The 12,684-nt window shown below is 34.7% G+C and overlaps 1 protein-coding gene across 1 annotated transcript in view; it reads right to left on the bottom strand.

Moving 5' to 3' along the window:
- LOC107558337 (vacuolar protein sorting-associated protein 41 homolog) overlaps nucleotides 1-12,684 on the bottom strand; it is a 35,511-nt gene that overhangs the window by 1,451 nt on the left and 21,376 nt on the right. Inside the window, exons 8-28 of the mRNA XM_016241988.1 lie at nucleotides 9,204-9,323; nucleotides 8,969-9,115; nucleotides 8,790-8,856; nucleotides 8,600-8,697; nucleotides 6,537-6,666; nucleotides 6,289-6,404; nucleotides 6,131-6,187; nucleotides 5,954-6,015; nucleotides 5,767-5,848; nucleotides 4,529-4,621; nucleotides 4,245-4,372; nucleotides 3,992-4,136; nucleotides 3,738-3,779; nucleotides 3,601-3,651; nucleotides 3,362-3,499; nucleotides 2,993-3,047; nucleotides 2,696-2,836; nucleotides 2,465-2,601; nucleotides 2,244-2,343; nucleotides 2,078-2,122; nucleotides 229-308 (exon numbers count right to left, since the gene is read on the bottom strand). Coding sequence (XP_016097474.1) covers nucleotides 229-308; nucleotides 2,078-2,122; nucleotides 2,244-2,343; nucleotides 2,465-2,601; nucleotides 2,696-2,836; nucleotides 2,993-3,047; nucleotides 3,362-3,499; nucleotides 3,601-3,651; nucleotides 3,738-3,779; nucleotides 3,992-4,136; nucleotides 4,245-4,372; nucleotides 4,529-4,621; nucleotides 5,767-5,848; nucleotides 5,954-6,015; nucleotides 6,131-6,187; nucleotides 6,289-6,404; nucleotides 6,537-6,666; nucleotides 8,600-8,697; nucleotides 8,790-8,856; nucleotides 8,969-9,115; nucleotides 9,204-9,323 — 2,034 coding nt within the window. The remainder of the gene's footprint in view (nucleotides 1-228; nucleotides 309-2,077; nucleotides 2,123-2,243; nucleotides 2,344-2,464; nucleotides 2,602-2,695; nucleotides 2,837-2,992; nucleotides 3,048-3,361; nucleotides 3,500-3,600; nucleotides 3,652-3,737; nucleotides 3,780-3,991; nucleotides 4,137-4,244; nucleotides 4,373-4,528; nucleotides 4,622-5,766; nucleotides 5,849-5,953; nucleotides 6,016-6,130; nucleotides 6,188-6,288; nucleotides 6,405-6,536; nucleotides 6,667-8,599; nucleotides 8,698-8,789; nucleotides 8,857-8,968; nucleotides 9,116-9,203; nucleotides 9,324-12,684) is intronic.

The raw sequence follows: 12,684 nt of genomic DNA, 5'->3' as shown, positions 1-12,684 counted from the left end.
CATTTCTCTTTTTTTAAGATAAAGGGTCAAAGTTTGAATGCAGCAGGCTGGCTCAAATGTGAAGTGTGTCATTTCTGCAGCTCTAGCATCAATAAATGCCATTGGTTGAGTCATTATTACTGGTCAGAATGCTAGCAACACGTTTGGATTGTGCAACTTGTCATACAAATGTCTTAGTTGTTTCTGCATAAAAAGCAGTTTTATATATAAAGATTGCAGAAGACTTACGTTCCCAGGGGACGGTAGACACTCCTTGTGGAACATGTGTCTGCAGTGAAACACCACCACACCGAATGCCTGAGCCGTGTCTTGATGGTGGAAAAATAAGATTTAAAATAACGATTGGGTGACAGCCCTTTTTTTACTTGTATATTGTACACATTGTCAAAATGTATACACTACCGTTAAAAAATTTGGGATCAGAAAATGTTTACTGTTTTTTTTTTTTTTTAAAGGAGTTTCTTATGCTCATCAAGGCTGCATTTATTTGATCAAAAATACAGGAAAAAACGTTTTTCTATGTTGGTATACACTAGAATCTAATTTATTCCTGTGATGCAAAGCTGAATTTTCAGCATCATTACTCCAGTCTTCAGTGTTACATAATCCTTCAGAAATCATTCTAATGTAACAGTGTTGAAACTGTTGTGCTGCTTAATATTTATTTGGAACCTGTGATACTTTTTTCAGGATTCTTTGATGAATAAAAAGTTAAAAAAGAGCATTTATTTAAAATATAAATCTTTTCTAACAATATACACTACCGTATGGTCAGTATATTTTTTATTCTTTTTTTGTTTTTTAAGAAATTAAAACTTTTATTCAGCAAGGATGTGTTAAATTGATAAGTGATAGCAAATTAAATATGTGTATACAGTGTAAAATAAAATTAATTTTGGGGATCATTACTCCAGTCTTCAGTGTTACATAATCCTTCAGAAATCATTCTAATGTAACAGTGTTGAAACTGTTGTGCTGCTTAATATTTATTTGGAACCTGTGATACTTTTTTCAGGATTCTTTGATGAATAAAAAGTTAAAAAAGAGCATTTATTTAAAATATAAATCTTTTCTAACAATATACACTACCGTATGGTCAGTATATTTTTTATTCTTTTTTTGTTTTTTAAGAAATTAAAACTTTTATTCAGCAAGGATGTGTTAAATTGATAAGTGATAGCAAATATTTATATTGTGAGAAAAGATTTCTATTTTGAATAAATGCTGTACTTTTTAACTTTATTCATCAAAGAATCCTGAATTTTTTTTCGCAGTTTTCAAACAAATATTTGGCAGCACAACTTTTTCAGGACAATGCCAACATTGATAATTCTAATAATAAATCAGCATATCAGAATGATTTCTTAAGGATCATGTGATACTTTATACTGGAGTAATGGCTGATGTAAATTCAGCTTTGCATCACAGAAATAAATTATATTTTAAAGGATATTAAAATAGAAACCATTATTTTATATTGTAATAACATTTTGCAAGATTACTGTTTTTTTTCCTGTATTTTTGATCAAATAAATGCAGCCTTGATACGAGACTTCTTTAAAAAACATTACAAGTCTTACTGATCCCAAACTTTTGAACGGTAGTGTGTATATACAGTGGTGTGAAAAAGTGTTGGCCCCCTTCCTGATTTCTTATTTTTTTGCATGTTTGTCACACTTTAATGTTTCAGATCATCAAACAAATTTAAATATTAGTAAAAGATAACATAAGTGAACACGACATGCAGTTTTTAAATGAAGGTTTTTATTAAGGAAAACAAAATCCAAAACTACATGGCCCTGTGTGAAAAAGTGTTTGTCCCCTAAACCTAATAACTGGTTGGGCCACCCTTAGCAGCAACAACTGTATATATATATATATATATATATATATATATATACACACACACACACATAAAACTTGCATTAATTTTCAAGAAATAAAATAGTTTGAACATTTTCCATTTTTTTATACATTTGTATTCTATATTTTATTTCTTTATATTCCTCCATATATTTTATGTGTGAGTGCGAGTTCATGTACACAAACTGACACATTAAAAGTAACCAAGGTGTACCTGATGGTAGAATAGGAGTGTGGCAGGATTCACAGATGTTTTCTTCTATGAGAAATGAAAGCAAGAGAATTTTTGCAGCATTTCTAGTGAACAAAACAGCTGCTGCTTTGCCCTGATATTTGAGTAATTTTGTCCAAGATGACTGGAAGACAAAACATTTGTTTACCATCCACCCGCACTCCTCTCTTCTGCGTCCTGTGCATCCTCTGTAGAAGAGACAGTGAATCTGCAACAAGGATCTTCTTACAGCCCTCTCTCAGTAAGATCTACAGGACAAACATCAAGATGTTCTGAACACAAAATGATCAAGCAAATGCAGGATAAGCATCTAGTTATATCAGTACTCTAGCCAGAATGAAATGTTGGTTTAACCGGCAGTGATCACACCTGTAGATTGTAGTCCTGTAGGATCTTGACCAGCGAGTCTCTGAGGTTAGGAATCTCCATCCCTTCTTTAATGCGGTGAATGAGCAGGATGGGGTCCACATGGGTTCCGATGTTATTCAAGAGGCCTGTGATAAACGCTAGAGTGAAGAAAACAAACGAGAAATATTATTAATATTGTAAGTTAATAAGTTTTTTAGCAGAAAGAGCTTGCTGTAGAGTCAGGTCTCGTACGTGGTTTGTCTATAGAGTAAGAGATGAGATCCTCCCAGAGTTCTCTGTCATCCTGCTCTTTAGCAAACTCAATGGCTTTGTCCACATCCGCCAGCTCCTCCATGATCATCTGCAGGGCACGTCTGCAGTTTCCCATACGACCTGACAGGAAAAAAAGCATTCATCAGAAGCACTTCAGCTGAACATTTTACACACAGTGACCTCTCCTCTGATGCACTGGATCAATTACTGCGTAAAAAATTACAGTGCGTTCAATATCTATGACAGAAATGCGCAGATTCATGATTCAAAACTCACTGAGCAGAAAGACCGTCTCTTCTACAAAGTGCCTCTGCTGACAGATTTCCAGAGCCTGAAAAACACACAGCAACTGTTTGTGGAGCATTTGGTTTTGATAAACTTTTATACAGTATTATAAAATATATAATCTATAATCGCCTTAACATCACCTTTTTCATCGTTGAATTAAATGATTGTATGTATTAAATGCATTGCATTTCATTTTATTGAAATGCATTTGCAACAAGTCTCTTATGCTCAGTAGGCTGTATTTATTTGATCAAAATACAGTGAAAACTGTATGTAATGTATGATTAAATCAACGTAAAGAACTTGCCTAATTAATGCATTATTTCCTGGTTAATGTGACACAAATTTGATACAAACCTTCTCTAGTGGACAGTGCATGCTCTCTCTGAGGAAGGGCAGTAAGTTGGGCCGGTCAAACTCAGCATACAAACTGATCTGCCTCTCATGGTACTTCTGTCCCTTATGGTGGTCCCGCTTAAACAGCTTATGCAAATACTGAGGAGAAACAGGCAAAAAGAAGTTAAGCATTCAATGTTGACTACAGCTGGATCCCTCAGACACATCTGCATGCTTTAAACAGCCCGTATTCAACATACCACATGTAACAGCTCAGATCTGTCTTTTAATTCCTCCACCACTTTGTCCATCTGAGGGAGAGAAACACACGTGTTCATCTGTGCAGAGAGTTTGGGAGGGTTTAATCAAAAGACTGAGGCCACTGCACTGAACTCACCGATATCTTATCTTCATTATCCAGCAGCATGTCAACAGCTTTCTGAAAAAAAAAAGAGAGATAACAAAGAGGCAGACATATCCTTTACATATCCTTCTGTGACTAGAAATCACATTCTTCCAAAGTCATCTATAATATATCTCATCAGCAAAAGAATCCATAACTTCCTGAATTTATGCACTTGACAAGTTTTTTGCATTAAGTTCTAAAACAGAGGTCCTCAATAAGGCCAAAGGAAAAAATAGATGGTTCACCTCTTTGTCGAAATCCATGAGCAAGACAATCTTGTCCTTGATGGAGGAGAATAGGTTGTGTTTGTGAATGAGCTGGTAAACATCTTTGTGTCTCAGTTTCAGGTAGATCTCCAGAGCACGATCATAACGCTGATCATACGTGTAGCTGCAAACATACATATAAGACCAGTCTAACATGTGTGCAGAGCTGCTTTTAAAATGATGCTACAAGCTTTTCATTTACAGTAATGATGAATTGGCAGCATTCACTCACAGTTCGGCCAGTGTGGTGAGAAGCATGCTGTTGGTGGGGTCCTTCTTCAGGTGTTCATTCACTGCCTGAACTATAGCCATGTTGTTATACAGCTCTCCCGGCCACTCACGAATCAGTGTGGCAAAACCCTGTGTGAGAAACAACAAAAGGAATTCCCTACTTCCATAAAGGTTGTTGTTGTGATGCATTCACAATTTGAAACCTTAATGTTATGGTCTATCTAACAGGCTACCATCTAGTTCATGCAATTGAACAAAAAAAAAAGTTTAATGGAAAACACATACCTCATAGTCAGTCTTGAGGAACTCATGAAGTATCATCTCATAAATTGCTGGTCGAAGACGAAGGTCTCCTCTTGGTAAGTACTGACTGATGGCCTGGGAGGAACATGAATGTAGTGGGTAGTTAACAAACAGCATTTGTTCAATGCTAAAATGAAATATTTTAAGTTAAACTGATATTTTTTAATGCATTATTATTTCTTTAAAATATTAATATTTAAAAAATAAATATATATATATATATATATATATATATATACATATATTAAAATGCTACTAATTTCTCACAACTTTGTCAAAAGTGATAATTTATAATAATAGCTTGATATTATTATTATTATATTACAAAATAATCATAATAAAGATCACACTAATATTCGTTAAAAATTTACATTATATTTTATCATTGCTTAATTGCTTTAACATTATTAATATATTTTATATAAAACATTTAGTTAATTAATACAATAATTGTATTATTAATAACATTTTATTAAGTTATAAAAATATATATTGTATAAATTATAATAAAAACAACAACAATAAAAACATCACACTGACTTACTACTATTATTAATAACAATTATTTTGAATAATAATGACAAAAATAATAATAGGTATCCTCATTAAAGGGGTCATATGATGTTGCTAAAAAGAACATTATTTTGTGTATTTGGTGTAATGAAAAGTGTTTATGCGGTTTAAAGTAAAAAAAACCACATTATTTTCCACATACTGTATTGTTTCTCCTCTATGCCCCGCCTTTCTGAAACGCGTCTATTTTTACAAAGCTCATCAGTCTGAAAAGCGAGGTGTGCTGTGATTGGCCAGCTATCCAGTGCGTTGTGATTGGCCGAATACCTCAAGCGTGTGACAGAAATGTTACGTGAGAATAAGTTACGCCTTCTTTTTTTGCGTGAACATTTGGGTGGCGTTATGCAAATCTTCCCACATAGTTATGTAGACATGTGGGGGCGTGTTAGAACGAGCCGTTTTAGGTAGGCGTGGCTGACTCTTAACTTTTATAAAGAATATCTCTTTGGATTTGAGACTTTAGTCTTTGCAACTTTACAGATCTTCTTTATGCACCAAGAGCTTGTAACACTCCAAAGAGAAAGGAAAATTTGAAATCGCATCATATGACCCCTTTAACATTATACTACTATTTACTATACAAGTCCTGCAGGGTGGCAAATAATTATTATTTAAAAAAAAAATGAAATAAAACTTTGCAGACTCACTTTCAACTGTCCAATGGTTTTGAATCTGTACACTTCATTCTCCCAGAGATCCATGTTCTTTCCAAGCACTTTTTGACACTTTCTGTCAATAAGGAATACACAGAGAGAAATGGGGCGTTTATCAAGGCTTTCATTCATATTTTAAATGGTTAACAGATCAATAAATCAGAGGGTTGATGTCCTGTACCTGGCAGCAGCATCATAATCTCCTCTCTCCACCAGATGATTGATGAACGCCATTCCAATTTTCTATTCACAGAGCACAGACAGGAAGCAGCCACACTGTGATTCCAGGTTATTATCTGAGAGCGTTATAATAACTAAGACTAGCTTTCTCCAGATTGCATCATTCATTTGTTTTCACCTGTACATCATGCCGTTTAATGTTTTTGAAGCTGATCTCTGCAGCCATCAGTGCTTCCTGTGCAAAACATCCGAATCAAATCCGAAATCATTAAGTACAACTCAAATTTTCAAATGTTATGATGATATAAATGCTTCCTTAGACTGCTGAACACCTACCTCATATTTCTTCTTCTCCAGAAGCCAGTCAATGTGGTCGTCCTGGTCTCTTTCTTTAGCCACTACAATGTCTTTAGGGCTGACGATGTAGAACAGAGACTCTCCCTCAGAGTGTTCTGGAATCACATCAAAGATTTAAAATGATGATTATATAATCCAAATGTGAATTTTACTGATTAGACTGTGGGTTTGGGGTGATTTGTATCCCTCTGCGTAATTCTAGCGCATTCATCCTGTTGTCATCATACCGAGCCTGTAGTCCCTGCACTGGTTCTCCTGGAAGTTGCGTACAGTGAGAGCGTCTGATGAGATCTCCTCACAGCCCTCAGCTAACGGCTGGATGATGTCTAAACGAGGTCGTGTTCTGAACTCCTCCTCCTGTGACAAACAGAGTTATATTTATTAATATGTACATTCTACGCTCACAGTAATACAAAACAAAAGGTTTCTAATAAGATACTTTGTATCTAAAGCAGCGGTTCTCAACATTTTTTGACTCTGAGGCTCCCAATCGCCGAAGACATTGTTTGATATTTCTGGTACTTCTGCTGCAGTGACAAAGCTGCTTTTTTTCAACCTTTTTTATTTACAGAAACTAGCATCGGCAATACATTAAAATATTTATAAATCATTAAATCCAATACTTCTATAGATTTATGAGACTTTTATAGTAGTTTGTGATAACTGGGATTTTATTTTTAAAAATATTTTGTACTCACAAACATTAATTTTTACCCAATAAAATCTTTTTGAGCTTGACATAACTTTATAGAAATTTGGGTAACACTTTATAATAACTTTATTTATAAATCATTAACAAACATGTAAATATCATTAGTTAATATATACTGTATATATATACATAGCTAGAAATATGAGATAATGTTCTTGTTAATGTTTACTAATGAGCTTAGTAAACATTACCTAATGATTAACATATGATTATTTGATGTAAATTGAAATGCTTACAAATGTCAGTAAACTTTCAGTTCATATGATCTTCATTTGTTGGTCTTTGTTTGTTGTGTAGACCTCTATTTACACATTCTATTTACATAATCTATTAATCATTTGTTCATGTTTTTGCAGTACCCAATCTAAAGGGGAAACTATTTATCATTTGCAAATGTTTATAAATGTTAACTAATCATTAATACTTTTATGAGCAGTCATGTCGATGACAAAAAGTGTCCCAAAAGACCTGAATTTACCCTATTCACACATCTTTACTAATCATTTATTAATCAATTGTTCATGTTTTTGCAGTAGCCAATCTAAAGCTGAAACTATTCATCATTTGTAAATGTTTGTGAATGATTACTAATCATTTAGTATCTTTATGGGCATTGGACTGTAACAAGCTACTGTAACAAAGTTTGAGTAAAGGGTGGCTGGTTAGGTTTAGCTAAATGCTTGCTAAAGACATAACAGATTGTAATTTTGGTGCAAAAAATGTTTTTATTGCCTCAACACTCACATTAGTGTACTACTCTTCAGTATATATCATTAAACAGGATATTTCTTGAATCATAAATAAACAAGAGAAAACAAATCATATTTTAAAAGAAAATACTTTTTCATTTATCAATACAATATAATACAAACCTTGTTCCCTTATAGTGACCCCTGTACACTGTTGAGCCTTAAACCTACCCATACCACCAAACCTGTCCCTAACCTTACCCGTATCACACCTCAATAGCAGCAAAAGTTTTGTGCATTAACACAAGCTTTTAATCATTTTATAACATCTGTTAAAATCATTTGTAGATTTACAATAAGTGCTTGATCATATGGAATTGAAAGTTTAATTACATTTGTACGCATTTTAAATTACATGAAATAATGATTTGTTAAAAATTATTATTAAGTTTATTACATTAAGTTTATTAGCAAACAACAATCACATTACCTCACGTGTCTAACTCTTTGAATATATATTAACTAATGAACCATTAAGCATTATATAATATTTGTTAATGATTTATTAATGAAAGTTATTATAAAGTGTTACCGAAATGTATTTATTTGTTATAAAGGTGTGTATATATAAATTCATATTTATTATAAAGGATTTCCATGACTTTAATTTTCTGTCATATTTCCAGGTTGTCAAAGACCATGAGAATCCTGGTTCTTAAATAAACTGCCAGTTGTGAGGAAATGAATTACAATTAACATATTGTCAGCTTATATCTTGATTTTAGCTTGCTTTGTCTCATTTGAAATGACTACAAGTCATCTTGCAGCCCCCTTGGACATTTGATGAGGCCCCTGATCTGAGCTCTGGTGAGAGTGGGTAATATATTACCACGTGCTCAGAGTTCTCCTTGACATAGTACAGAGTGACCAGCTGATCTGCCAAAGGCGCCAATCCACTAATGAAGAACTCTGTCTCAAATGCTGACACTGAAAGAAATAAGAGAAACAAACAAACAACAACAAAAATTTAATTATGTTACATGTTCTCATTATGTGTATGACTGTAATTGCTTCAGTACCAATCTCAACGTAGCGACTGGGTAGATCTCTCATTTGTGTTGGGTCACGCTCTTTAACAACACATATCTGAGAAAAACAAATGAACCAAACAACGTTATTCAAATAAAGAGAATTAGTTTTAGAAATGAGCTTTCCTAGTTATTAAAACACTTGATCTGCAGTTGTTCGGAACACACACCTTAACAGAAGAGCCCCAGCCGATGATCAGCGTGGTGTTGTCTTTCCAGCACAGACTGCAGGGGTACATATCCGGCCTAAGACTGGCGTTGTCCCGCAACACGTTAGTGATGCGCTGTTTACTGCAGATGTCGTAAATTTTCACACCCTAAAACACATCCACTACATTTGAGATAAAATCATGATTAGTAAGGTATCTTAATTAACATGTCCAATGTGTGTAAATCTGATTGTACCACATTGTTTGCCCAGGCAATTAGATTGGCTGTCCATTTCACATTGGTGATGTTTCCCTCTCCTTCATGCAGAACAGAGGTCTTCCAACGGTTCAGCCAGTTCCTCTCATAAAGTAAAAGCTACAGGACATATTTCATTAATTTAAGGTTAGTAAGCATTTGCTGACAGAAATTCACCAACACAAAACAACATAGGCCACAGTGTTTGCACTACAACACCAGAGGGCAGCAGAACATAGAGCACAAATAGGTACTAAACAACAAAGTCAGTGTGACTACATGTGTCTTTTATTTCTGATGTGAGACCATTTTTATTTATTTTTTTTTACCCCTACACACACTCTCTCTCTCTCTCTCAAAAATAAATAAATGATGAACCACTGTTACCGGGACAGATGATACCCTAAAGGTAGAAAGGTGAAGGTTTTTTTTTTTTTTTTTTTAGATGTCTCTTAAAACATCCCAGCTATATTTATTTGGTGAATAGTACAGTAAAAGCATTAAAAGTATGATCATTTAAAATAGCTGTTATCTATTTGAATGTATGATGATAAAAATACATTTTCAGCAGCCATTACTCGAGTCTTCAGTATTACATGATCCCTAGAAATTATTCTAATATGCTGATTTGGTGCTCAAGGAACATTTCAAATCATTATCAATGTTGAAAACAGTTGTGCTGCTTAATATTTTTGTGGAAACCATTATATATATATTTTTTCATGATTCTTTGATTAACAGAAAGTTCAACAGAGTTTTTTTGAAATATAATTTTTTTTTGTAACAAAGGTTTTTACGGTCACTTTTGATTAATTTAATGCATCTTTGCTAATATTGCAGTAAGAATTGGATTGGATCAGTGTATTAGGCAGATTCGTCGGCAATGTCATGGTGCTTAGGTCATATTCAGGCGGAAATTCAATAAAAATAATTTCACAAGCATTATCAAAATCCATTTTAGGAAAAGGGAATATTCGGTTCAACCTTTAGATAATGGGACATTCATAAAGTCACTTAGGTACGCAGTACAACACAATCGAAATTCAGAAAGAATAAAAGCACATGGGAGAAAAAGATACCGATACTCTCATGAACTGACCAGAGAAGAGACTCAAACAACAGAATTTCTATGAAAAGGTATTTAATGTTTTGGTTTACTCTGATAAGTCGGATATTATTTGGTGAAAAACTACATTTTCTGAGAGGTTTGTGTGATAATAATCAAGTGCAGAAAGCAGCAACGCTCTTGGAGGATAACCTTGAATCGAAAGTGTCAAAAATGCCACACACAATCACCACACAGCCAACCTGACCTGACTGCAGAGAAAGTGACTGAAAGGAAAGACGGTTCAATGTCGCTTCAGTTCTACACTTTTGGCTATGTTAACAGATCACAGCGCAGCAATAGGAGATGACACTCCAAGAGCCGAGCAGACGGAATTGAATTGCCTTTGACAAGATGCGTCTTCAGTGGAAGCCGTATTGATTTTCATGGCAGGGCTGCATTATGGGGACCTTAAGCTAGGGAGAGAGAAGGAAACAAGCAGAAGCGGGAGGAAAATGCAGAGGACTTGGCCACTGTGGCACACAATGGACGCCGTTAATTGCTTCTGATAAGCACAATGCAATAACAGTGTGAAGCCATTTTATGAGACTCAATCGTGGCACAGAGGATAAAAATCTATGATTTACAGAAATTGAGAAGAGTCTACATAAGTGGTTCAAGAATTGCCTTTGACAAGATGCGTCTTCAGTGGAAGCCGTATTGATTTTCATGGCAGGGCTGCATTATGGGGACCTTAAGCTAGGGAGAGAGAAGGAAACAAGCAGAAGCGGGAGGAAAATGCAGAGGACTTGGCCACTGTGGCACACAATGGACGCCGTTAATTGCTTCTGATAAGCACAATGCAATAACAGTGTGAAGCCATTTTATGAGACTCAATCGTGGCACAGAGGATAAAAATCTCTGAAGAGTCTACATAAGTGGTTCAAGATTCATACATCTCAACAAAATCTCTAACAGTCCACTTTACAAAGTACCAGTGACATTTATTCAAATTCACTTCACAATTGAAGTTTTTCCAACCACAAGATGTCTGATCAGTGCAAGCAAACAGATCAACTTCTTCTAAGTGCGGCACAAACCCTGTTTTCATTTCTATAGATGTACGGAGTCTGGAATGCATCGGACTATAGCATCTTTGGTTGGTAGCATTGTGTCCTTTGAAAAATGAGTGTATTTGTTTAGTCCATAAGCCAAAGAGTGTTCTACATGCTGCAAACACTATATGGCACTCTATGTAATGACAGTTATTTATTGCGCAAGAAGAGACAACATCTCTCTAGTGAACAACACTTTGGAGAAAATGGACCACTCTCTCTCTCCCTGATGTTGACCCCAGTCTAAGGCCAAGAGTGTTTCATGCCAAACAGCTTCAGTTTGAGTAACCACTATACACGGCACTCAATATGACAAAAAACGATTCCATTCTAATAATTTAGCTTAACCCTCAGAGTTGAAACATCAAGAGCATCAAATGATGGAGAACACAAAATATATGTTTAGACTAGGTATGAATGTGGCTTTCGTTTTTATTTTTATGGCATTCAAACCACATTAATAACAGAGACACTTCCTTTCAAAATTCAGTGGTTGATGAATGCATTTTTTTTCTTATATTTTTTGAAAGAAGCCTGCAACCAATCTTGACTACCGTCAAAAGTTTAGAGTTGTTAAGATTTTATGTTTTTAAGAGAAATCTCAAATGCTCACCAAGGCTGCATTTATCTGATCAAAATACAGTATTTAAAAAAAAAAGCAATTTATACTCATGATGGCAAAGCTGGATTTTCAGCAGCCATTAACACCTGTCTTGACACATGATGAGAAATCATTATAATATGCTGATTTGGTGTTTTAACAAAAGATTCTAATTACTATTAATGTTGAATTGAAAACAGTTGTGCTGCTTCATATTTTTGTGGAAACATTGTTTTTTTTCAAGATTCTTTGATAAATAGAAAATTCCAAAATAACAAGCACTCATTTGAAAAATAAATCTTTTGTTAACATTAGAAATGCCTTTATGTCACTTTTGATCAATTTAACTAATTTTTGCTGAATAAAAGTATTCGTCTTTATAAAAAAAAATATATACTGATCCTGAACTTTTGAATCGTAGTGTAATTACATATACATGTTTTTTTGGCGGGGTTCCCCTGGTAAAATTCACAATCCAATAACTATCACGTTATTGGGGTTGTCACGGCGCGGTCAGGAAAGACACACCGTGTGAGCGAGGGTTTTGGGTCCAAGTGCAGGTTTATTTACTGCCAGGGAAAACAAAGGGAAAAAACAGAACATAAACAGAGCTGAGACTCTGAAACAGGCTAGAAACACGCAAATGGGCACTGATGCAATACGGCCAACCACTGGCTTGCATCAGTCCCGGAACAGACACTAGAAACACTCGTAACGCTC

The sequence above is a fragment of the Sinocyclocheilus grahami genome, unplaced genomic scaffold, assembly GCF_001515645.1.
Source record: "Sinocyclocheilus grahami isolate Dianchi unplaced genomic scaffold, SAMN03320097.WGS_v1.1 scaffold641.1, whole genome shotgun sequence".
In the NCBI taxonomy this organism is placed as follows: domain Eukaryota; kingdom Metazoa; phylum Chordata; class Actinopteri; order Cypriniformes; family Cyprinidae; genus Sinocyclocheilus; species Sinocyclocheilus grahami.
Note: the sequence above shows the minus strand (reverse complement) of the source record. Positions and strands in the feature narration are given on the sequence as shown.